Genomic DNA, 25,841 nt, shown 5'->3' with positions numbered 1-25,841 from the left:
TTTTTTTTTTAGTTTTTCATCGCAATTATGATCAAGATGATAGATGATGATAATGATGAAGATGATGATGAAGATGAAAGGCACGGAGGTGGTGGAAGGATGAAGAGGAGGGCCGGGCCTTCATCTTCATCAGGCAGAGTTTCTCTTCTTCTTCTTCTTCTTGTCGTCACCTCGCTGGCTCGGAGTCCTCCCGTCAGCCCCAGAACCGTCATCAGCTGGACCAGGACCAGGAGGACCAGCACGGGAGGTGACTTTTCTCCTCCTCCTCCTCCTCAGCGTCGTCGTCACGCGTGTTTCGGGGCCAAGGAGATGCTGGGTTCGGTGAAGATGGAAGGTCAGGAGGCTGCGGACTGGACATGCTTCTACGGCGACGAGGTGACCACACGCACGTTTGGTTTCCTGCACACCAAAAAAAAAAAATACTTAAACACGCCAAAATTTGGACACGCACTTTTTTCACAAACGGGGGCAAAGTTTCCACAACTCTACGCGGAGGAGGAATTTCACACACGCAAAATCATTTGTGAGCAATGTTACATATTTAATATGTAAATTAATATTTGTTAGCTATTGTGACGTATTTAGTATGTTACAATTGCTCACAAATATTATTAGTTTTACAAAAAAAAAAGCACTTTCGCTTCAATTTCATTAAGCGAACAGCAGATTCGTTCCGCACAGCATATTCGTTACGATCACAAATTGTCCAAATTGCCGAGGCGGCGGGGTTAATCGGATAAAACTAAACAAATGTACGGATTAACAGACAAATGTGTGAACGATTAAACGCGCTAAAATGTACAACAAAACAATGCTATCATTTTATCTTGATCATGTTGGGAAGATTTAAAAAGAATCGAGTCGTTCGTCGACAGATTCGTCAAATTGTTCACCTGAAACCTTCGCCATTTTGTTGGCAAACGTCAATTCTGTTTCGTTAAATTATAAAAAAAAAACAACATTAAATAAAATACCAAAAAGTCAGAGTTGAAAAGGACACGCAGGAGCGATCGTGATGGTCCCAATTTCCAAGTGGAACGACGTCAAATTTGTTAGGAAGCCGTAAACTGAAAAAAGCCGTCAAATGGACCTTGTCGTTCAAACGTCGACCAAGTAAGAAAAAAAAAAACACACACAAGCAACATTTGTTTTCGTTGCTCTTATTTTGACACAAAAACAAATCTCACTTATCGGAAAGAACACAAAAAATGAAATGCATTATTATTATGATTATTATTATTATAAAAACTAACAAAAAACGATCATGTATAATAATGCATTTTTAGCGTTTTATTTTTGCCTGAAAAAAAAAACAACGAACAGTAAGGCATTTTTGCCCCCCCCCCAAAAAACGACCACGTCTTACAATACAAGATGTTTTTAGCATACAAAAAACGACCATGTATAGTAAGGAATTTTAGCGTTTTTCGTTTCCTAAAAAAACGAGCACGTATATAGTATGTCATTTTTACCCCCCCCCCCCCCCCCCAAAAAAAAAAAAAAAAAAAAACGACCACGTATAGTATGGCATTTTTAGCCCCCCAAAAAACGACCGTGGCGTTTTTAGCACGAAAAAAAAGTAAGGTGTTTTTTTAGGCCGAAAAAAATAAAAAACGACCATGTACAGTAAACCCTCGTTTTTCGCGGAAATTGGAGACCAGGACCACCTGCGACAGACAAAAAATCCGCGAAATAGAGTCCATCACCCCCTCCACTCATTCACTGCTATTCAGAAATTTATTCGGGAATTATGACAGAAAATATGACGTGGAATGCTTACCCGAATTTGTTTGTGTTTGGTTGGTCTGGGCTCCCTTTTAACTTATTGGATATTTTGTAACATATAATAAGGGGTTTTTAGCCGGAAAAAAAAATTACCGTGTATTTAGGCAAAAAAGAAAAACAACTGAGTAAGGCGTTTTGAGCTGAAAAAAAACAAGTATAGTAAGCTGTTTTTTGGCAAAAAAAAGATCATGTATAGAAAGGCGTTTTTAGCATAAAATAAAACGAACATGTATGGTGAGGCGTTTTTAGCGCCCAAAAAACTGCCATGTATATTAAGGCGTTTTTAAGTGGAAAAAACGACCACGTATGGAACGCCGTTTTGTCACAAAAAAAACGACCATGTATAGCACGGGTGTCAAAGTCACGGCCCGCGGGCCAAATCCGGCCCGCCACATCATTTTTTTTCGGCCCGCGAAAGCAAATCTAACTTGTTAAATTCCATGATGATTGCTAAATCTGAGCCAAAATTTCATATTTTTGGATGTCAACCACAATAAAAGTCATTATTCTTGACTTCAGATTTGAAAACGAGTTATTCATTAATTTGCTGTGTGCTCTATATGTAATATTTGAAGGGATTTAAACATTCTAATGGGTTCCCCAAATTCATAACGGCCCTCGAGAGGAAACCATAACTACAATGTGGCCAGCGGAAAAAAAACGACTTTGACACCCCTGATGTATAGTAAGGCGTTTTTAGCCGAAAAAATGACCATGTATAGTAAGGCGTTTTTAGGCGAAAAAAACCCCGACCATTTATAGTGAGGCATTTTTAGCGCAAAAAAATGACCATGTATAGTAAGGCATTTTTAGAGCGAAAAGAATCACCATGTATATATAGTAAGGCGTTTTTAGCCGAAAAAAAATTACCATTTATAGTAAGGCGTTTTTAGCGCAAAAAAATGACCATGTGTAGTAAGGCGATTTTAGCCGAAAAAAATGACCATGTATATTAGGGCGTTTTTTAAGTGGGAAAAACAACCATGTACAAGTAAGCCGTTTTTAGCGCAAAAAAAACAGCCATGTATAGTAAGGCGTTTTCAGCCGAAAAAAAACGATCATGTATAGTAAAGCGTTTTCAGCGCAAAAAAATGACCAAGTATATATCATTGTACTAAGTTCATCCTGTCTACTTGATATCTAATTTAAAGCAGATTCTTGACTTACAGACAGTGTATTGTAGGTTGTAGGTGTATTGAAGGCGGAAGTATACACCGAAACATGTCAGCTATTTGAACACCTACAATACACTGTCTGTAAGTAAAGAATCTGCTTTAAAATAAAATACGACCAAGAATAGTAAGGCATTTTTTGAGTGATAAAAACTACCACGTATAGTGAGCCGTTTTTAGAGTAAAAAACTGACCATGTATAGTAATGCGTTTTTAGCCCAAAATAAACGACCATGTATTATAAGGCATTTTTACAGCGAAAAAAATTACCATGTACAGTAAGGCGTTTTTAGCGCAAAAAAAATTTACCCCGTATAGTAAGGCCTTTTTAGCCCAAAATAAACGACCATGTATTGTAAGGCATTTTTAGCGCAAAAAAACGACCAAGTATAGTAAGGCGTTTTTAGCGCAAAAAATGACCATGTATATAGTAAGGCAATTTTAGAGCGAAAAAAATGGCCATGTATAGTGAGGCATTTTTAGCCGAAAAAAAACTGACCATGTATGCTAAGATGTTACAGCAGATTAATTGGTGATGTAGCTCAGTGGCAGAGCGCATGATTTGCATGTACGGTGTCCTGCGTTCGATTCCGGTCATCTCCACAATTTCCCCATTGTGGGACCTTTAAAGGCTTTCCATTATTCAAGAACGACCAATGAAGCAAGGCGTTGTTAGCCAAAAATAACGACCATTTTTAACGCAAAAAAATGAGCATGTATTGTAGTATTTTTAGAGCGAACAAAATTACCAAGTATATATATATATATAGTAAGGCGTTTTTAGCCGAAAAAAACCGAGCATGTATAGCAGGGCCCTCAAACTCAATGGACCCGTGGGCCGCTGGAGGCAGTCTGGGTGAGGCTGCGCCGCAACAGGATTTTCACAGATTAAAACATTCCAATGTTCTCAAAATCTTTCTTTTTAACACACAAAAAAATGAATAAAAAAATAAATTCAATACAATAATTATAACGATCACAAGGCAGATAGAGACGACTGAAAAAAAAACACAAGAAACCTAATTATTTGAATAAAGTTTCAAATGTCTGTATTCACAGTTCTTTAACTTTCTTCACATCAAGAAAATATTGAACATGAAGTGTCCTAAAGATGGCTTCTCTTGCCTACTTCTCGCCGCTCGAGACCTGGCAGCGCTTCTTTTCACTAGGCTTGAAGATGCTCCTCAGTAAGTCCGGACCTGTACTTGGACTTCTTGAAGTTCAAGGTGGAGAAGAGCTTCTCACATATAAGTATGTGCTCCCAAAAAAGACACGCGGTCCGCTTTGCGCAAGTTTCGTTCATATCAATCACGCGGGCCGCACTAACATTAATCTTTCATATCAAGGCGGGCCGCAAAATATGCTTTTGGGGGCCGCAGTTGGCCTGCGGGCCGCGAGTTTGAGACCCCTGATGTATAATAGTAGTAGTGTATAATAAGGCGTTTTTTTGTCGAAAAAAACGACCATGTATAGTACGCCATTTTTAGCACCAAAAATTAATAAACCATGTAAGGCATTTTTGGCGTGAAAAAAGCCGCCATTTTATTTTTAGCCAAAAAAATGCCTGGTTGTTTTTCGGGAAAAAAACGTCCATGCGTGGCAAATTGACCACACGGGGGCGCCACCATGAATTTACTTCAACACACAAGTGGAAAAAGTCACGTGACTTTGGGTCCCGCCGAGCGATCACGTCGGGGTCGCCTGGCGGGGCCCACCGATAGTTGACCTTTGCCCCCCCCCCCCCTTCCCGCGCAGGTGTACTCCCCGATGTCGGCCGGCCTGGGGATGTCCGGCTACATGTCGGCCGGCGGCGGGGCCTCCTTCAACGTGGCGTACGGCGGCCTAAGCCCCGCCCCCGTGTCCGGGATGGGCGTGTCCTGCTTGGGCAACGGCGGCATGAGCGGCGGGATGAGCCCGTGCGGCGGCGGCGGCGCGGGGCAGGCGGCGGGGCCGCATCACCACCACGCATACGGCGGGGCCCAGTACGGCGGCGGCGTTGGCGGGGAGGCCTGAACCTGAACCTGAACCCGAACTCGAACCCGAACGTCGCGCGCGAGGGCAAGGCGGCGCGGCGCAGCTACCCGCACGCCAAGCCGCCCTACTCGTACATCTCGCTGATCACCATGGCCATCCAGCAGGCGCCGGGCAAGATGCTAACGCTAAGCGAGATCTACCAGTGGATCATGGAGCTGTTCCCCTTCTACCGCAACAACCAGCAGCGCTGGCAGAACTCCATCCGCCACTCGCTGTCCTTCAACGACTGCTTCGTCAAAGTGTCCCGCTCGCCCGACAAACCGGGCAAAGGCTCCTACTGGACGCTACACCCGGATTCGGGCAACATGTTTGAGAACGGCTGCTACCTGCGCCGCCAGAAGCGCTTCAAGTGCGACAGGAAGGGCGGCGCGGGCGGCGGATCGCCCTGCCGCCACGCCCTCAAACCCGCCGCGCCCTCGTCCGGGCGACGCTCGCCCCAAAACGTCAAGGCGGGCGGGCCTCCGCCGCTGTCGTCCCTCTTCCCGCCCGCCCACCACGGCGCGGAGCTGAAGGGCGACACCCACTACGCCTTCAACCACCCCTTTTCCATCAACAACCTGATGTCGTCGCCCGAGCAGCACAAACTGGACCTGCGGGCGTACGACGCCCTCCAATACGCGTCGTACGCGAGGGGCGGCGACCCGCCGGAAGCCCCCTACTACCAGGGGGCCTGCGCCAGAGCCCTGCTACACACCTCCTAGGGCGGTCCGGAAGGGCAAACTTTAGGGCTTGACTTCAAAACGGCCATCTTGAAGAGACAACTTCCTGTTTTGACTCCTCCCACTGTTGGACTTTGGGGGGCGGGGCTCGTCGGGGGGTCGCCGCTGTTGGACGTCAGACCCCAAACGCTGACAAGCGACTGGACCGGGTTGTACCACCAAGGAACGTTGCGGGAAAAAAAAAAACCTCAAAAGGTCAAAGGTCAATCGCGGCCTACCCCGGTGAGGATTTGCTATCGGTCCAAAAGTTTGCACGATGCCGACCAAAATCTCCAGTGGTAAAAAGGAGGTTTGTGCGTCTTTTTGTGCATGCTTTTAACTTATTGCTTTCAAAATAAAACGATCGACGCTCGGACTGCTTGATTTTTTTCCAACGTTGGGAATTCTTTTTATTCCGGAACGTTCCCGAAAGCCAACATATGGCCCCCGGCAGGGTCTGGGGGGGCGGGGCACCTTCTGGTCCAAAACTTTGAAGGAGCGTCTGGGCATCTCGGGGGGTCTTTTGATGGGGATTGGAATTAATGACGTGCAACAATGGCGCCTTTGTGGAAGAGCCCCAAAAGAGCAAAGACACCCTTTCACAATAAAAGAGGGGCGTCGGCCGCACACGAGGACCGTGGCTCGTTTCAACCCTTCCAATTTCAAGCTCACAGAACTCCAGACCACTTAGGATTCAACTCTTTTTCCGATGAAATGAGTCTAATTCATACTTGGGTGCCGATAAAGCGCTGGCCAGACCTCTTGAAAAAAAAAATCCCCCTTCCATAAGGGCCATGTTAGCGCTTTGTTCCGGTTTCAGCTGTTGCTAAAGCGCTATATAAATCCATATCCATGTATTGCATTTTGTAAACCCGCACTCATTTCATGTTCACATAACTCCAGATCCATATCGTTTAGGATTTCACTTTTTTGGGGGTTTTTGTTTTTTTATACTTGGGTGCTGATAAAGTGCTGGCTATGTTTTTTTTCCTTCAACAAGGGGCCAGTACATCCGCCCCATTTCAAGCTCATATAACTCCAGAACCATATCACTTAGGAATTAACTCTTTTTTTCTGATAAAAGAAGATGGCACTTTTGTGAAGGAGCCCCAAAAGAGAAAAGACACCCTTTCACAATAAAAGTGAGCCGGGTGACTCGTTTCAGCCGTTCCAATTTCAAGTTCACATAACTCCAGACCCATATTACTTAGGAATTAACTCTTTTTCAGATGAAATAAGAGTTTATTTCATACTTGAGTGCCGATAAAGCGCTGGTCAGACCTCTGGATTTTTTTTCCCCTTCCATAAGGGGACACTTTTTTTCCATGTTAGCCCTTTGTTTCAGTTTCAGCTGTTGTTAAAGCGCTATATGAATGTATCGCATTGTCTTTTGTACATCTGCCCCCATTTCAAGTTCACATAACTCCAGACCCATATCATTTAGGAATTAACGTTTTTTTTCTGATGAAATAAGAAAGTCGAAGGTTTCTTATGCTGCATTGACTGTTTAAGTAGTCCTAAAAGTTAATATTCTGCGGGTCCTGGAATTGGAGTGACAATGACAAAAACCCTGGCACTGCAGTGGACACCTATTTGCACATCGGCCGCCAGTTCATGAGTTAATTTACAGCTTCAAAAAAAAGTCAACCTTGACAGCGTCGTCCATTTTGAAAAGCCAGCCAATCAAATCCTCCATTTTGCCTTCCCACCTAACTTTGATCACGGAAGCCATTTTGTCGAGATTCTCTTTGCAAGCCTTACCTTGGCGGGCCCTTGAGACCCTACCTTGACTTAAAATGAGCGCACACACACACACACACACACACACACACACACACACACACACACACACACACACACACACACACACACACGCACAGTTACCGTCAGAAGTGGGGGCGAAGAAAGGCGCTCTTTGTGGCGGACAAGCAGATTAGAGTTGCGGCGGGATTATGAGCGCGGGGACACCCAAGTTGAGCGCGAGCCGTCCGCCGTCGCCATGGATACCACACAATGGGATGGCCGGGGGGTGGGGGGGCAATTTGGTGTGTGCGCGTTGGGACAAGAGCGAATCAATCTACTTTTTTTTGGGTCAGAATTTTTTTAATTGATAGCTGAAAAGGGGAAAGAGGGGAAAGTGTCGGCGCCAGAAGATGATGTCATCGGGTGCAATGGCGACAACCAATCAGACGACGGCGCGCAGGCTTCCCGTGCCCACTTTTTTCCTCAATACTTCCACCAGACGCTCCAACCTGAAACGAAAAAACGAATTTCTCTCGATTTTCGCGCTCAATTTTCAAGCTAGCTAGATATTTGCTATCTATTAGCTATCTAGCTAGGTAGCTAATTAGCTATTTATAAAGTGATCTTGAGAGTTTTGAAAGGCGCTTCGAAATTAAATGTATTATTATTATTTTTAGCTATATAGCTATCTGGTTAGCTAGCTATTAGCTATGTCCTAGAGAGTTTTGAAAGGTGACTATAAATACAATGTATTATTCTTAATAATAATAATAATAATACATTTGATTTCTAAGCGCCGTTCAAAACTCTCAGGGTCACTTTACAGTCAGCTTTTTCTTCTGTGGGTGAGCAGCGGCAGCCACACGCGCCAGCGTTCACTCAGCCCGGAATAACTCAAATAGATCGAAAGCTAGCTCGATAGCTAATAGATAGCTACTCAGATATTTAATAGCCAGCTGGCTAGATATCCAGCTAGCCAAATAGATAGCTAATAGACAGCAAATAGATAGCCAGCTAGGTAGCAAGCTAGGTATCCAAACAGATAGCCAGCCAGATAGCTAGCTAAGCTATCTTCTATTCGCTAGCTAACTAGCTTTCTATCCGTGCTACTTTCAGGTTGAGTGAACGCTGGCGCGTGTGGCTGCCGCTGCTCACCCACAGAAAAAAAAACTGTGACTGTAAAGTGACCTTGAGGGTTTTGAGGAATTATTATTATTATTATTAGCGTGCAGTGCGGCTAACGTTAGCATCGTGATGAAAAGTGGAGTGGGAGGGAGGCTTTGAAGGCCCCAAAATGAAAAAGGAGGCCTGCATTGAAAACAGACGTGACACGGCCACGTTATGTGGGACCGCCCGCCGCCCGAACCGAAAGTGCGCCACTCGGAAAAAGTTGGAAGATTCCATCAAGCCGCCCCCCCGCCCCCGCCATTTTGAGCAAACACCGGTCTCTATTCGGCGCGTCGTCTCCATTCACAGCGCCCCCCCCCGCCCACTCGGCCCCCCCGCTGGCAGCCAAATGAGAGCGGAAAGCCTCGGGTTTGAGCCCCGGACGACTTAATCTGTTTTCATCAGCTTCTCATCCCTTCATCTTCAACCGCCATGAGACAGGAAGTGGCGTCGCGCCGCCGCGGATTACTTTTTTTGGAGGGAAGGGGGGGGGGAGGGGCGGACGGACCCGCGGGATGCGAATATCAATGAAGTGGCGACCGCCGTCCGCCCGTGACATCGTAGCCCATTTCAAAAAAGACGCCGCGAGTGTCCCGCAATCTCCAAAATGGACGACGTCACGTGACCCCGCCCCCCCCAAGGTGGCATCGTCCCTTTGCCATCGATTTTTCGTTGGGTTCGATTTCGACGAGACGAATACCTGCGGACTTTGTCGCTGGCGTCTCGCTCCGCCTCCCGGCAGCGTCGAAGCTCCGCCTCCACATCCGGTTGGTCCTCGCCCATTGAAAGGGGAGGAGCCGGCGCCGGCCCTTCGCCGCTAAAAGAAGACGGTGGCTGTCTATTATATGTCTATTAGCTAGTTAGCTGGCTATCTATTAACTATCTAGCTGGCTGGCTGTCTATTAGCTATCGATGCAGCTGGCTGGCTATCTATTAGCTAACTAGCTGGTTAGTTGGCTATCTATTAGCTAGCTAGCTGGCTGGCTATCTATTAGCTATCTATCCAGCTCACTAGTTCTATTGGCTAGCTAGTTATCTGGCTATGTATTAGCTATCTAGCTAGCTGGCTATCGATTAGCTATCTGTCCAGATAGCTGGCTATCTATTAGCAAGCTATCTTAGTATCTATTAGCTCTCTATTAGCTAGCTAGCTGGTAATCTATTGGCTATCTATTAGCCATCTATCCAGCTAGCTAGTGATCTGGCTGTATATTAGCTATCTATTAGCCATATGTATTAGCTAGCTATCTTACTATCTATTAGCTATCTATGAGCTAACTAGCTGGTTAGCTGGCAATCAATTGGCTATCTATTAGCTAGCTAGCTGGCTATCTATTAGCTATCTATCGAGCTAGCTAGTTCTATTGGCTGGCTATCTATTAGCTATCTCTCAAGATAGCTGGCTATCTAATAGTCATCTATTAACTAGCTATCTATTAGCTTTGCTGCTGTAAAATGTAAATTTCTCCACTGCGAGACTAATAAAGCCAAATACAAATCAAAATCCAATCTATTAGCTGGCTAGCTAGGTGGCTGACTACCTATTAGCTATTTATTAGCTAGCTAGCTAGCTAGCTAGGTGGCCGACTAGTTGACCATCGCCGACGCGCTACGGTTGAAGCGCAACTGACCTGCATTGAGCGCGCAGTCGCTGTAGCTCCGCCTCTAGTTGCTTAAGCTCCGCCTCCAGCCGCTTCCTGTCATCCAGGGCGGCGTCGCGCTCCCACCGAAGTTTGGCGAGCTCCTCCTGATTGGACAAAGAGGCAAACGGGGGGCTGACGAGGCCTTTAACGTCGACGCTCGCAAAACGCCGCATTCCGCCTGCGACCAATCGCTCGCGGCGGCCATCTCGCTCAGGACGGGAAGTGGGCCCCCGGCCGGGATGACAGAGACGCCGCCCCCTCCCCCTGGCCCCGCCCACACCACGAAGAGGAAGGAAACGGAAGGCGCTGGAGCGTTTGTCGTCTCCCGCCGAGTCGAAGTGGCGTCTTCAAACGACGAGGCGCTCATTAATCAAAGCGCCCGCAAAGCAGGTCACCGGCCAGGGCGCCGACCTTTAACGGTACGGCTGAAGGTCACCCGGCGGCCGGCGGGGGAGGGGGGGGGGGGTCGTCGCATGGCCGCCTGCTCATCCAACGTCAGCTGTTCAATAATAAGCGTCTCCGGGCTGTAATCCCGCCCCCCCCCCCCCCTTCATTAAAAGCTACAATGACACACCAGACGTTTCGGTTGCCGCAAATGGGCCAACTGGCAGCTATGTGCGTGTGTGTGTGTGTGTGTGTGTGTGTGTGTGTGTGTGTGTGTGTGTGTGTGTGTGTGTGTGTGTGTGTGTGTGTGTGTGTGTGTGTGTGTGTGTACCTGGTTGGCGTCGCTCTCACGCACGACTTCCTGTTGCAATTGTCGACACTGCGGGGCAATGAAAGAGTAAACAAACGGCGTGTTAGCGCCACTTGTGGGCTAGCGCGCGACTATTTCATAATAATAATAATACATTTCTTGACACGCGCTATTCAAAACTCTCAAGCTCACTTTACAGTGAAAGGACAAGTTAAATAGCTAGCTAGATAGCTAGCTAATAAATAGCTAGCTAGCCAGCTAGATAGCTATATGTACAACTCTGTCAATCATCGGCGAGGAAGGAAAACGCAATTTTAGCGCTAGCCACCGCGCTAGGGAGAATTTGGGACTGCTCAGCGTCTTGAAAATTTAACAACCGGGGACTTCAAAAGAAAGGATTTAACAATACCCTTAGCCACACGTAGCAATGGTCGACTTAGCGTACTGCTACTTGGACGCTAAGTCACACAAACGGACACCTCGTTGGTGTTTTCCCATCATCTCCTTCTTTATGTTATGTGTAGTTTTAAGGCTTATTTAGTTGAAAAGTATATTTTATGGAAACCCGGGAACGGATTATTCCCATTTTAATGGTTTCCTATGGGATTTTTTTTTTGAGATACACACTTTTCGCCTTACACACTCTGTCTGGGAAACAATTAAGTTCGTAAGTTGAGGTCTCACTGTATAGAATTTAAAAAAACAGGTGACTTTCAAAATAAAATAAAAAAAACAAGGGGGGGTTTTCAGGGCTGAGGGAATGGAACCGGCAACCCGGCAGCAGGTGCACACTTTTAATAAGCTTGTAATGACCTGATATGAGCTCAATAAAGGCCCGGGGGGGCGGAAGAGCCCCGCCCCCAGCCTTCCAATATTTCGGCAGCGGCGTCCGATAATCCCTGAGAGATGAGGAGAGGGAGCGAGGGACGGCGAGCGGCGAGGAGGGGGGGGGTGTCGGGCGAGGGGAGAGAGGGGGGAGGGGGGGGCAAGATCCTCCATCATGGAGTGTTTTTTCTCTCCGCCGGGGATTACGCCCGCTTTGAAACATATTTGAGGCGGCGGGGCGGCATTAAGGTGTTACTGTGGAGGGTGCGGTGTTAACGCCGAAGGGGGCGGGGTGTTAAAAGACGCCGCGCCGCCGACACTGGCGGGATTTAGCGCCGCGCTCGGCCCGGACGCCGGCGGGTTAATGGCGGCGGATGAAGACGGACGGGCGAGGGGAGGGGGAGGGGGTGTTGTTGCGTCACCCGCCGACTGTCCGCCGTCCTTCCGAGAAAGATCCCTAACGAAAACTTTTGCTCATTTTTTTTTTAACGATGTGCAAAAACGTGGCCAGTCCAGTGCCAGGGTTATTGTCATTGTCACTCAAATTACACGACCCACACAATCTTAACTTTTAGGACGACGTCGACATTGACGTCGACATTGACGTCGATCATCAGAAAAAAAAAGAGTTAATTGCTAAGTTATATGGCTCTGGAGTTATCTGAATTTGAAAATTGAGACGGATGAAAAAAGTCACATGGTCCCTCTTCTATTGTGAAAGGGTGTCTTTGCTCTTTTGGGGCTCCTTCACTCCTTTTTTTATCAGAAAAAAGAGAGTTAATACCTAAGTGATATGGGTCTGGAGTTATATGAGCTTGAAATGGGGCGGATCTACAAAATGCTATCCAAACATATAGCGCTTTAACAACAGCTGAAACAAAGCGCTAACGAGGAAAACATGAAATTCTGTCCCCTTGTGGAAGAGGAAACAAATTAGCCAAAGGTCTGGCCAGCGCTTTATCGGCACCCTAATATGAATTAGACTCTCTTATTTCATCAGAAAAAGAGTTAAATCCGAAATGAGATGGGTCTGGAGTTATGTGAACTTGAAATTAGGACAGCTGAAATGAGTCAAGCGGCCCTCTTTTATTGTGAAAGGGTGTCTTTGCTCTTTTGGGGTTCCTTCACAAAGGCGCCATTTTCTTTTATCACAAAAGATTTCTGTTTTTTAGTCCTCGTCCGGAGAGTCGAGCGCGTCGTTTCCGCCGCTTGTTTTTATGCTAATATTTGACATGAAAGCGGCGCGGCGGCGCAAACACCGAGGCGTCGCGGGACACGCGCGCAAACACACACACATGAGCGCACGAGAGGCAGACCTTAGCGAGCGACCCGTCTCGCTGCTCCATGACGGCCTTCATCTCCTGCGCCGTCACGTCGCCGCGTCGCCGCGCCGCCGCCTGCAAGCGCTCCACCAGGGCTCGTCCGAAGTGGGCCACTTCCTGCGCCGAGGCCGAGGAACCCACGCGCTCCAGGAGCTCCGTCACTTCCTGTCGGGAGGTAAAATAAACCCAAAAAGGGGGCGGGCAATTAGTGACAACATTAGCGCCGGCGTTAGCGAGGGTGTGAGCGAAGGCGTTAGTGAAAACGTTAGCGACACCGTCAGGGACGGCGTTAGCAAAAACGCTAGCGATGGCGTGAGCGACGGCATTAGCAACGACGTTAGCGACGGCATTAGCGGCGGCGTTAGCGAGGGCATGAGACAGGGCGTTAGTGACGGCATTAGCAACAATGTTAGCGACGGCGCTAGCGGCGACGTTAGCAATGGCGTGAGCGACGGTGTCAGCGACGGCATTAGCGGCGGCGTTAGGAGCGGCATTAGCGACGCTGTTAGCGACAACGTTATCAACGCTGTGAGCGACGGCATTAGCGGCGGCGTTAGGAGCGGCATTAGCGACGCTGTTAGCGACAACGTTATCAACGCTGTGAGCGACGGCGTGAGCGAGGGCATGAGCCAGGGCGTTAGTGACGGCGTTAGCGACAACGTTAGCAACAATGTTAGCGATGTCGCTAGCGGCGGCGTTAGCGACGGCATTAGCAACGACGTTAGTAAGGGCGTTAGCGACAGTGTCAGCGACAACGCGAGCGATGGCATTAGCGGCGGCGTTAGCAGCGGCATTAGCGACGGCGTTAGCGACGGCGTGAGTGAGGGCATGAGCCAGGGCGTTAGTGACGACGTTAGCGACAACGTTAGCAACAATGTTAGCGACGGCGCTAGCGGCGACGTTAGCGACGGCATTAGCGACAACGCTAGCGATGGCGTGAGCGACGGCATTAGTAACGACGTTAGCGAGGGCGTTAGTGATGGTGTCAGCGACGGCATTAGCGGCGGCGTTAGCAGCGGCATTAGCGACAATGTTATCAACGCCGTGAGCGATGGCGTGAGCGAGGGCATGAGCCAGGGTGTTAGTGACGGCGTTAGCGACAACGTTAGCAACAATGTTAGCGAGTGCGCTAGCGGCGGCGTTAGCGATGGCGTTAGCGACGGTGTGAGCGAGGGCGTTAGAAACAACGTTAGCAACAACATTAGCGGCGGCGCTGGCGATGGCATTAGCGACGGCGTTAGCGATGGCATTAGCTTCGGCGTTAATGATAGCATTAGCGACAGCGTTAGCAACAACGTTAGCGACGGCACCATAAGGCCAACGGGCAAAGTCCCTTACCGGGTCACTGTCGCCGGTGGCCAACGCGTCGGGTTGCTCGTACCTGCGAACGGACACAAAGGCATCAGTACAAACCCCCGTCCGTCATTTTTGGGTCCTGTTGACTTATTTTGGGTTCTTGTACAACTGTGGTGGTGGTTCTTTCTTTGGTTATTGTTGGTCAGTTTTGGGTTCTGGTGACTTATTTTGGGTTCCCGTGACTTATTTTGGGTTCTTGTATAATTGCGGCGCTGGTTCTTTTCGCTTATGGTGGGTGGGGGGGATTTTGTTGCTGAGCTGCCATTTTCTTGGTCTACCGCCATTTTGTTGGTCGATGCCGGTTCTTGAAGCTTTTTCTTAATTCTCGTCAGACCGGATCGCCTTGTTTCTTTCGTTCTTTTTTTTATGTCTTCTGCTTTTTCGTCCGGCGAAGATTACTTACGCTGCGGCGTTCCTCCTCCGGGGGAACTTCTTCATTGAGCGCGCCGCTGTTTTGCTGTAATAAACTGTAATAAGATGGCCGACGCGGCGCGGCTCTGCGGGGAACAGCAGGTAATGAAAAGACCAGCCGCCTCCAATAAAGCTCCGCTAACACCGCGCTTACGGCTCGGCTCGGCGCGGGCGCGCTCGCGCCTTCGCTGCCGCCGCCATTGCTCGGATCAAGAGCGCCAGCAACAATGAAGTTGCCGTCTCTGGAAAAAAAAAAAGTTGCCGCAGAACTATTTCACGCAAACAAAGACATCGTGATAAAATTTGCCACCCCTTTAACCCCGAACGTGCACGCTAACTTCTACTGTAGATACACACACACACACACACATGCGTGTTGCGCAGCCTTGACAGATGGAACATGATCGTCCATATTCACTCCCTCATAAGAAGGATTGCGGCCGCCATATCAATCACGCCCCCCCCCCACCTTCCACCACATCCTGGGCTGAGGGGAATTTTGAGGGGGGGGCTTTAATCTCTAATTAGGTTGGCGTGTCTATTTGGCGGCTGCTCGGCTGACGAGAGCTCATTTCGCGGTTTATGAAACAGAAGCGGCGGCGGCACGCGCTCGCCGCAAATAAACTACAGATAGCATCCGACTTATGACCGAGTTCCGTTCCAACCACATGGTCGTAAGTTGAAATGGTCGTAAGTCGAAATCCATTCAGAATGTTGAAGAGAGACTTGGAGGTAATAAATGACTGGCAAACTTCCCCCATCCGGTGCCATCACACGGTCGATTGCTGCGCGAGAGTGACATGCTGGCTGACCAAAATTGTTGTACGCGTTGCCGTGCCAGGCGTAGAATACAAATTTTAAAAATAGGGTATGGAGGTCGTGGTTGTAAGTACGGGTGGTCGTAAGTCAAGCTGGTTGAAAGTCGGATGTTACCTGTGCAGATAACATCCGACTTACGACCACCCGGACTTACGACTACAACCTCCAGACCCTATTTTTAGGGAGTTGGCGTGTCATTTAGCCTCAGAGTCTCTATTCAACATTTTCAATGGATTTCGACTTACGGCTGTTTCAACTTACAACCGTTTGGTCGGAACATGATTCGGTCGTAAGTCGGATGTGACCTGTATTTGGAATATTCCAGTGGCCAATCGGCTCGCTTTGAAAAGGAGAAGCAAAGCCGTCACACATTTTTGTGAAATGTGAAAAGACAAAAAAATATCTTTAGTTGGTAAATAAACAATTTTATCTTAAGCGGCAGCCAGGATTAAAGTCAAGCTAACAATGCTAACTAGCATTTGCGTTTGACATTTGTATCTATTACATTAGGGGCGTCCAAACAAAAGGAGACAAGATTTGGTGTGTTTAGAATGTAGAGGGGGCAGGGGGGCGGGGGCAACTTTGGCGGACGTTCTTGACATATAAAAATTACTTTTGTTTGCTTTTTTTATTTTAATTTTTAGCTATCTTGAGATTGTGTTTTGGTTCATTTGAAACTCAAAGGACAACATTGAATTGACATTGAAAATTGAAATGGAATATTCACTTCACTTTTTTAAACACTTTGACTTGTTTGCAACATGAAACATAATTTTTATATTGTTGATTGATACTATTTTAGAATAAAAAAATCAACATTCTAGAAAAATGTCCCTAAATTTTGAAATTTGTAACTCTAGAAAAAAATGTAGAAAAATTAGAAAAGGACCTTAAAAACAATCAACATTTTAGAAATGTTCTTTTTCTTAATTCTTTTTTTAATTCCACATTTAAAAAAAACATTTTAGAAAAAAAAAATCCCTAAATTATGAAAATTGCCATTAAAAAAAATAAAATGTAGAAAATCACCATTTTAGAAAAAAAAATAAAAAATTTTAGAAAAGGGCCATTTTAGATTTTTTTTAATCACCTTCTTACACAATTTTGACAATTTCTTATAAAATATGATATTTTTTCACTTCACTTTTTTTACACAAACTTTTTTTGCGACAGTTAAACAGAATTGTTATTTTGTTGTTAAAAATATTAAATAATCATTTTTGAAAAATTTCCCTAAATTTGGAAAATTGTCATCTAAGAAACAATAAAATAAATTGTATAAAAATGCCTTGATCGAAAATGGCCTTTTTCTACTTTTTTTTTTTTTTACATTTTCTATAATGTCATTGTATTTTTTTTCTAAAATGACAATTTTCAAAATTGAGGGAAATTTTTCTAAAATGATTATTTAATATTTTTTTTAAACAACAAAATAACAATTCTGTTTAACGGTCGCAAAAAAGTTAGTGTAAAAAAGTGAAGTGAAAAAAAATTATAAAAAAATGTCAAAATTGTTTTTAAAAATTATGAAATGATTATTTTTCTCCTAAAATTGTGATAAAAAAAATAAAAAATAGCAATTTTCTCTTTTTTTTATCATTTTACAAATTTTAAAAACAATTTTGACAATTTCTTATAAAATATGATTTTGTTCACTTCATTTTTTTACCCTAACTTGTTTGCAACAGTTAAACAGAATTATTTTGTTTAAAAAAATAATAATAATCAACATTTTAGAAAAATGTCCCTACATTTTGAAAATTGTCCTTTCAGAAAATAAAATGTAAAAAAAAAGCCATTATCAAAAATGTTTCAAAAATTTCGAAAAGGCCCATTTTAGAAGATGTGTTTTAATGTATAAAATTAGCATCTTAGAAAATTGAGGGCTCATTTGGTTAATTAATAATATCCTAATATAAAAATTGAATTGACATTGAAATTGAATATTCACTTGGCATCACTTTTTTTAGACTTTAATTTTTTTATAACCGTTGAACAGAAGTATTTGTGCTTTAATTGATTGTTGACATTTTAGAAAATGAAAAATCAATAAAAATCACCTTGCTTTTATTATTTACTTGAAAATCACAATTTTACGAGAAAAAAAATCATCATTTTAGAAATCCTTTAAACAATTTTGAGAATCACCATCTTATAAAATATGATTTTTTTTTTTAATCGCCAAGAATTTTAAAGAATTGGGGGCGTTATTCAGTCAATGATTCGTTTTCAAATGTGCAGTTCCAAATTGAGCCTGGAGATGGCAGCAATGAGCACATGCAGCTAACAGCGCTACTAATTCCAAATGGGGGCGGGGCAGACGTTATTGATTTTATGATGGACCAGGGACCGCATTTGGCCCCCGGGCCTAATTGTGTATTGTCGTGCAAGGCTTTTATTTTGAAAAACGTTTTCGTCAATGCATGCGACAGCTTTGTGTTTGCTTTCAACATTTAGCTTGTAATACACATGCACATTCCACAAGGCGTCCCTGATCCACTGCTGAAAAGGATGCTTTGATCCTCCCCTCTTTCATCAAGAACTGCTTCATGTCACAAAGAGGGTACAGCAGGTGCTGAAGAATGACTCTGTGTGTCTTTGTGTTGTCATGTTATGTTGTTATTTTGTTGAAAACCAAAACAACATTTTCCATTATAATCAATGTAAAAATTGTTAATCCGTTCCATAATTTTTTTTTCTTTTGACTTAAAGATGTCGCTGCGAGAGTGTCTGCCTTGTCTGCTCCTGTATTTTCTTTTTCTATTTCTTTCTTTCCTTTCCTCTTCCTTTCATAACTTTGCTGCTGTGTTGCTTCCGGGTAGAGAAGCTGGCACGAATGGCTGCCGCTGCTCACCCGCAAGTGTCCTTTAGTTTTGAAAGGAGCTCAGAAATTAAATGTATTATTGTTTTCAAGGGAATTCGACAGTCACACGGGATGGAAACACCAATTACAGGACTGACGACACTTGCAATTTACCTTGCCGACCATTATTATTATTACTACTACTACTACTACTACTACTACTACTACTAATAATAATAATAATAACAATAATAATAATAATAATAATAATAATAATAATAAATTTAATTTATAAGCGCCTTTCAAAACTCTCAAGGACACTTTCCAGTCACAGGTTATTTTTTTCCAGCGGGTGAGCAGCGGGGGCCACACGCGCCAGCGTTCACTCAACCCGGAAGTAACATATTTGGCAGCTCAATGCTCTTATTTTGATAAGCGCATTCTCAACTCACTGACCAAACACAGTCTTACCCAATTTGTTTTCATGCTCTTAATTTGGCGGGCTGTGATCAAAATCTTATCGAGATTGAGCCTCTTTCGTCACTTTGAAGTGAATTTAGTTTCTTCATTTTGAAATTTGTTAGGAAGTGAATTTAGTTTCTTCATTTTGAAATCTGTTCACGAGCCAATGTGCAAGTTTCTTTTCCTACACTCTTATTTTGACGGTACATGAATTTGAATGCTTTTAATTTTATCGGATGCAAGTTGACTCTTGACATGCTATCTTACACTTATGGCAGATCTTTGTCATTTTGGAATTAAACCAACTGGCTCTTATTTTGGCGGGATGTGATCTTTGGAGTGAATTTAGTTTCTTCATGTTGAAATATGTTCAGAAGTGAATTTAGTTTCTTTATTTTGAAATGTGTTCACGAGCCAATGTGCAAGTTTCTTTTCCTACACTCTTATTTTGACGGTACATGAATTTGAATGCTTTTAATTTTATCGGATGCAAGTTGACTCTTGACATGCTATCTTACACTTATGGCAGATCTTTGTCATTTTGGAATTAAACCAACTAACTCTTATTTTGGCGGTGGTTGTTGTTTTGCGAGTGACGGCTTGCGCGCGGGTGCTTACTTGGCAGCCTGCCGCAGTCTCGCCACGTGTCGCAAGGCCTCATCTCGCTCCTCATTGGCCATCAGGATTCGCGACATCATGGCCTCGTCTCTGGTCTTGCGAGCGCTCAACAACTCGTCCAAAAACGCTAACGGGACCCAAAACAAAAAATTCCGGCTGAGGACGACGTTTCGGGCGGCGGGCCGCGTTCACCCACCCGAAGGCGCCTCCCAATCTTGGGCCTCGGCGGTGTCGGCCATCGACTCCGCCTCTTTCCTCTGTAGCTCCTCCTCCTTCAGGCTCAGTTGCTCCAGTAACTGAAATCAAAATCGGGCGTTCAGGGTTAGCTTTTTAGCTTTTCGCAAACATCAATTTAGGTGCTTGTTTGAACTTTTTCTTTCTTATTCGGGGTGTGGCGTAGAGGTTCGTCGGACCTTCTTGTTGGCGTCTCTCAAGGCGTCCAACTCTCGGAGTAGCGGCGACGCCGTCTTGTCGGCGTCCGGAGGCGCGGCTTCAGCGTAGCTTCCCGGGTCCCGATGGCTGCCGAAGGGGATAGGACGCGTTGAGTTAGCTAAACAAGAGAAGAAGACGCCGGTTCCTGCGGCTAGCACACGGTTAGCGCTTAGGCGGCGGCCCGGCTAGCGCGTCGTTATAATAATAATAATAATAATATTAATAATAATAACACATTTCATTTATAAGCACCTTTCAAAACTCTCAAGGTCACTTTAAAGAGTCACAGGATAAGTTTTTCTGGGGGTGAGCAGCGGCAGACACACACGCCAGCGTTCACTCAACCCGGAAGTAAATAGCTCGAAAGATAGATAGCCAGCTAATAGATACCCAACAGATAGCTAGATAGCTAGCCACTATGATATCTATATAGCTAATAGCCAGCTAGCTAGATAGTTAGCTAATACACTGAGTCAGCGTTCACTCAACCCGGAAGTGGATGGATAGATAGATAGATAGATAGATAGATAGATAGATGGATGGATAGATAGATAGATAGATAGATAGATAGATAGATAGATAGATAGATAGATAGATAGATAGATAGATAGATAGATAGATAGATAGATAGATAGATAGATAGATAGATAGATAGATAGATAGATAGATAGATAGATAGCCACTTAGCTGATATGTTTCGGTGTATACTTCCGCCTTTATGAGAGTGTCACTGATGTTGTTGTGACGCGCCGTGTGGTTACGTTGCTCTAGTGCATTTGTTGTCATATTTTAAACTTAAAATGGAACTAAACATAGCTCAATACTTTTCAAAATGTCGCGTCGTCAATTTAGTTTGGACGTCTGTCACTCACCAGCCGTCTTCTTGACGTAAATGACAGCAGAGCAAACCTTAGCCGCGAGAGTTACTTACAGCCTTCGAGTCGAATTTTAAAATAGAGTGATACCTTGGTTTACGAACCCCTTGGCTTACAAACGTTTCGGGTTACGAACGTTAAATTTATGAAAATTTTACCTTGGCATACAAACTAGTTTTCGGGATACACACGAAACGCCACAATGAGTGATGTGTCGTTCGCAAACCAGCCCGTTCTCCGAAAAGAAAATGGCAGCCGGCTTGTTTTGGTCTTCTATTCCCCTGCCCCAGTTGTCGGTTAAAGCCACGTGATTGGTCGAGAACGCAGCAGCAAGGGGTTTAAACATTAAAGACGACAGAGACAGAGTGACAAAATAGATAGAGAACAATGACATTTGGACTTGTTTCAACTTTGATAGTTCAAAAGTAGAGTGTAGACTGCAAAATATTAAATTGGGTTAAAATATCCCATCATTCACGTGCCACAAATAACCCACACAAGCCATCTGTACACTTGATGCAAAAAGCTATCAAGCCAGCTAAACAGAAGACAATTGATGAGGAACTAGGTAAAATTATCGCAAGGAAAGCACCTACAAGGGATCATTCCTCAAGATGGTGGAAGAAGAAGGCTACGTTCCTCATCAAGTGTTTCATGCTGAGGAAAGCGGCCACTCCATTCCATCAAGCCATCAAAGACCATCACAAAGGTCAATAAAACCAGTTTATTTCTTTAATCATAATACCATATCACATTTATTATATATAAAATAAGGTATATTTTGTGTAGTTTTAAGGCTTAGAAAATTAGAAAGTAGAAAATTATGTTTTATGGGGACTTGGGAACGGATTATTCTCATTTTAATGGTTTTCTATGGGAAATTAATTTTTGGGATACAAACTTTTCGCCTTACACACTCTGTCTCGGAACTTCGTAAGCCAAGGTATCACTGTATTTATTGGTTTTGTTTCTATATGCGTGTCCACTCACCTGCTGAGGACGGCTATTAGCGACCGTGCCGTTAGCGCTTGACCCGAGACGGGAGGCGGCGCGCCGGAGCGGGTGTTCTCATCTCGCCCGAAAGGTCACGCCGCCGCTTCTCGCCGCAATAAAGCGGCAAAATAACATGGCTGCCATGCTAATTGAGTGTTTCTAATATCAAGTGTTTCTAATCTAACTTTGACTTCTCCTATTTTGGGTGCGCGTCTCATCAAATCTGCCGTTTAATAGGTCACGACGACGGCGGGAAGAAGAAACTTTAATCAAGCGTCTAATAAGCCTTGCCGGCAATTTTCAATATGAAGCAGCGAGCGCCTCGCTACCGCAATGGTGGTCATGTTATTGTTTGGATTGGTGGGGCAGGAGGGGGGTCTGCCTCTCTCCGCCTCACCTCCTCTTTTTAGAGACAACACGGACAGTTTAGCACCCTGTTAGCATCCGGCGGCGCTGTTGACCCCGCAAACTGGCGCGCTAATGGGCTTTGTTTACATTTCAACGTTGACTGTTCTCGTAAAGCGATACGGACAAACTTTTGAGTAGCACTCCGAGAGATAAGAAGGAAATTTAACGTCGCATTCGCAACGAAAATATGTGCCCGTAAAGCACAACGTAAACAACGTGAAATAGGAGAAGAGAATTCAACCGGCTCAAAGGTTGCTGCGCTGAACGAATGGCAACGTAAAATGGCCTCCGATGGATTGACTTTACTCTGCTGAAAACGCGGCATCGTTCATTTGGTTGAATCAAAACGTGCACATAGAGCAATCGAAACACTTAGAAACGTGAAATAGTATGATTGGCAACGCAAGATGGCCGCCGATGGAGTGACTTCGCGTTGGTGAAAATGCGACGCAAGATGGCCGCCGATGGAGTGACTTCGCGTTGGTGAAAACGCGGCAACGTTCGTTTGGTCAAATCAAAACGTGCACGTAGAGCAATCTAGACACTTAGCAACGTGAAATAGTAGGAGATAAGTCAACGGGGTCAAAGGTTGCCGCGCTGAGCGAATGGTTACATAAGATGGCCACCGGCGTGTTGACTTTAAACGTGGCATCGTTGGTCTCGTGAAAACCAAGTCTGTGGTTCCCCTTCAGCGCTCGGGTTGGATTACCTGCTGACAAAGGGTCTTGCCGCTGCCGGACCTCCGCAGGTCTCAGGAACGGACGGAGAGCATCCAGTGGCTAACAAGTCCGCCTCCATGTCCGTGACGCCTGCCGACGTGCGGGAGGACGCTGGGTAAAGGGTTCGCCGATGGTCAGGAGGCCGGGGGGCGCCGGTAGCGGGCTCCACCAGAGGTGCCTGCAGGGCTGAGACAAAAACAGGAGCGAGATGGACAATGATTGGCAAAATGTTCCGGTTTCTTACCGGCAAGTGAGCCTGGCGGTTCGGTGCTGGATCGGCGGACGTGGCTCGGGGGACGTCGAGAGGGCACAGGAAGCCGATGTCGCAGTTCCTCGGTCACTTGAGGGTTATCTGATAACACGGAGAGATCGTTTTCATCAGATCTCAGCAACGATTGGCGTAAATGACGGTTTGCAAGCGGTGGACGGGGGTCAGTAGACTTGGTCTTCTGTCAAAGTCCAGGTTAACTTTGCAATCTGGTCGCTGGTTAAAGTCCTTCGCTGAACAAGAACTAAATTTCCCCTCTGGTTGAGGTCTGGTCTTGGGTCTGGGCATGAATGACGTCAGGGGTCTTCACTTAGCGGACGGGGGTCAGTAGACTTGGTCTTCTGTCAGAGGTCTCAATCAGTCCAGGTCAATTTTGTAATCCGGTCGCTGATTAAAGTCCTTCCCTTAAACAGGACCAAAGTTCCCCGCTGGTTGAGGTCTGGTCTTGGGTCCGAGCGTCAATGACGTCATGGGTCTGCACTTAGCGGACTGGGGTCAGTAGACTTGGTCTTCTGTCAATGGTCTTGGGCAGTCCACGTCAATTTTTGCAATCTGGTCGCTGACTAAAGTCCTTCCCTGAACCAGGACCGAATTTGCCCTCTGGTTGAGGTCTTGTCTTGGGTCCGATGGCAAAATCTGGCCCATGATCATGTTTTTGGCCTGTCTAGTCTCTGACTTTTCTGTGATCCAAACCATGATCACTCCATCCATGTGATGCATCCATCCAAACAAAGTTCTGGTCCTGGTGTTGGGTCCGGTCAGAGTCATCGCTACAGTTGCCGATAAAGCGCTGGGCATGGCCTCTGGCAATTTTTTTCCCTTCCATAGGGGGGCAGTATTTCCCTTTTTCCATGTGAGCGCTGTTGTTAAAGCACTAACATGGAAACCAACATGTATGTATTGCATTACATTAACTATCTATTCACTAGCTATTAGCTATTTATTCACTAGGTATTAGCTATCTATTCGGCAGCAATTAGCTATCTATTCACTAGCAATTAGCTATCTATTCGCTAGCAATTAGCTATCTGTTCGCTACCTATGAGCTATCTATTCGCTAGCTATTAGCTATCTATTCAGTAGCTATTAGCCATCTATTCGCTAGTCATTGGCTATCTGTTCGCTAGCTATTAGCTAGCTATATGCAATCTATTCGCTAGCTATTAGCCATCTATTCGGTAGCTATTAGCCATCTATTCGCTAGCTAGCAGCTATCTATTCGGTAGAAATTAGCTATCTATTCGCTAGCAATTAGCTATCTGTTCGCTACCTATGAGCTATCTGTTCGCTAGCTATTAGCTATCTATTCAGTAGCCATTAGCCATCTCTTCGCTAGTCATTGGATATCTTTTCGCTAGCTATTAGCTATCTTTTCGCGGGTTGAATGAACGCTGGTGCGTGTGGCTGCCGCTGCTCACCCACAGAGAAAAACTTATCCTGTGACTGTAAAGTGACCTGGAGAGTTTTGAGAGGCGCTTATAACTGAAATTTATTATTAATATTAATATAATAATAATAATAATAAGAAGAAGAAGCTATTATATGAAAGGCGCTTAAAAACGAAATTATGATTATTACTATTATTATTACTACTATGGGTACTATTATTATTACTATTATTACCACTATTACGACTACTACTACCACTACTATTACTATCACTATTACTACTACTACTATAATTACTACCACTACCACTACCACTATTATTATTATTATTATTATTATAGTTTGGACTCGTCGTCTTGATCAAAGCAGTTCATGCCAAGGCAAAGTCTGATCCCAGTTTTGACTTTTGACCCGAGCACCGGTTTTGTCCTCCGTTCGTGACTGAGGAAGCGGCGTTGGGGGGCGGAGTTCCAACGGACTTTGGAGTCACTTTGAAAGTGTCCGTGCGGCGGACGTCTCCGTGATTAATGGCAACAGTTTCCTCGGGGCTGGCTAAGGACGTTTAAATCCTCCTAAATGAGCGTCCACGCTTGGCACTCGCTTTGAAGTCTCGTCAAAGATGGAAAAATGTGCGGAAAAAAGGCGCAACGCAAAGGCCAATCGGGGGTCCAATCTCCGCCAGCCAATAAGAAGCCGGTTGGGCTGGGGGGAGGGGACCCCCGTCCCGTCCCCGGTGTAATAGAAACTAAAGTCCATTAATTTTTTAAGCTCGATTAATAGATTTTATGCGGCGGCGGCGGCGCGAGCGGCGGCGCAGGAACTTTGCTGTGTTTTCCAGCTGACTGCATGAATATTAATGACGGTGCGATGCTGATTAAATAAGATTCATCGCAAATCCAAGACAATCCAGCTCTGATCTTTCCCGCCGTGCCGCCGCCGCCGCCCGGAATTTCCATACCGACGGGACGGCGAGGACCACGCGCACAATCAACGTGCGCTCGCCTCGGTTCGGCGGCCGCTTTTCATCGTCTGACCATCTCGCCCAACGCATCGACGATGATGCGCCATCTTAGCCAAAATCAAAAGCAAGATGGTCATGACTGTTTTTTCATCACAATGACAGTGACACCTCGGCTTACGAACTTAATTGGTTCCCAGACAGAGTGTGTAAGGCGAAAAGTGTGTATCCCAAACATTAATTTCCC

The 25,841-nt window shown here is 45.4% G+C and overlaps 2 protein-coding genes across 3 annotated transcripts in view; one reads left to right on the top strand and one right to left on the bottom strand.

The window, feature by feature from the left end:
• Positions 1 to 114: 114 nt before the first annotated feature.
• Positions 115 to 6,930, top strand: foxa1 (forkhead box A1). Its single transcript, XM_089004964.1, is given in 3 exon segments — positions 115 to 375; positions 4,713 to 4,955; positions 4,958 to 6,930. Coding segments are annotated over 3 exon segments (1,044 nt in total). The 5' UTR covers positions 115 to 309; the 3' UTR covers positions 5,693 to 6,930.
• A 793-nt stretch (positions 6,931 to 7,723) lies between these two features.
• The window catches only part of mipol1 (mirror-image polydactyly 1), a 34,449-nt gene continuing 16,331 nt past the window's right edge, over positions 7,724 to 25,841 (bottom strand). For both annotated transcript variants that reach the window (XM_089004962.1, XM_089004961.1), the window contains exons 3-13: positions 23,224 to 23,331; positions 22,970 to 23,165; positions 19,966 to 20,071; positions 19,749 to 19,848; positions 19,553 to 19,679; positions 14,422 to 14,464; positions 13,078 to 13,248; positions 10,958 to 11,005; positions 10,231 to 10,346; positions 9,300 to 9,416; positions 7,724 to 7,941 (exon numbers count right to left, since the gene is read on the bottom strand). In XM_089004962.1, coding sequence (XP_088861088.1) covers positions 7,875 to 7,941; positions 9,300 to 9,416; positions 10,231 to 10,346; positions 10,958 to 11,005; positions 13,078 to 13,248; positions 14,422 to 14,464; positions 19,553 to 19,679; positions 19,749 to 19,848; positions 19,966 to 20,071; positions 22,970 to 23,165; positions 23,224 to 23,331 — 1,199 coding nt within the window. In that variant the 3' untranslated portion in view covers positions 7,724 to 7,874. The remainder of the gene's footprint in view (positions 7,942 to 9,299; positions 9,417 to 10,230; positions 10,347 to 10,957; positions 11,006 to 13,077; positions 13,249 to 14,421; positions 14,465 to 19,552; positions 19,680 to 19,748; positions 19,849 to 19,965; positions 20,072 to 22,969; positions 23,166 to 23,223; positions 23,332 to 25,841) is intronic.

Source organism: Hippocampus bargibanti, linkage group LG09, assembly GCF_051943395.1.
Source record: "Hippocampus bargibanti isolate YZ-2025 linkage group LG09, ASM5194339v1, whole genome shotgun sequence".
In the NCBI taxonomy this organism is placed as follows: domain Eukaryota; kingdom Metazoa; phylum Chordata; class Actinopteri; order Syngnathiformes; family Syngnathidae; genus Hippocampus; species Hippocampus bargibanti.
This window is presented reverse-complemented; position numbering and strand designations above follow the sequence as displayed.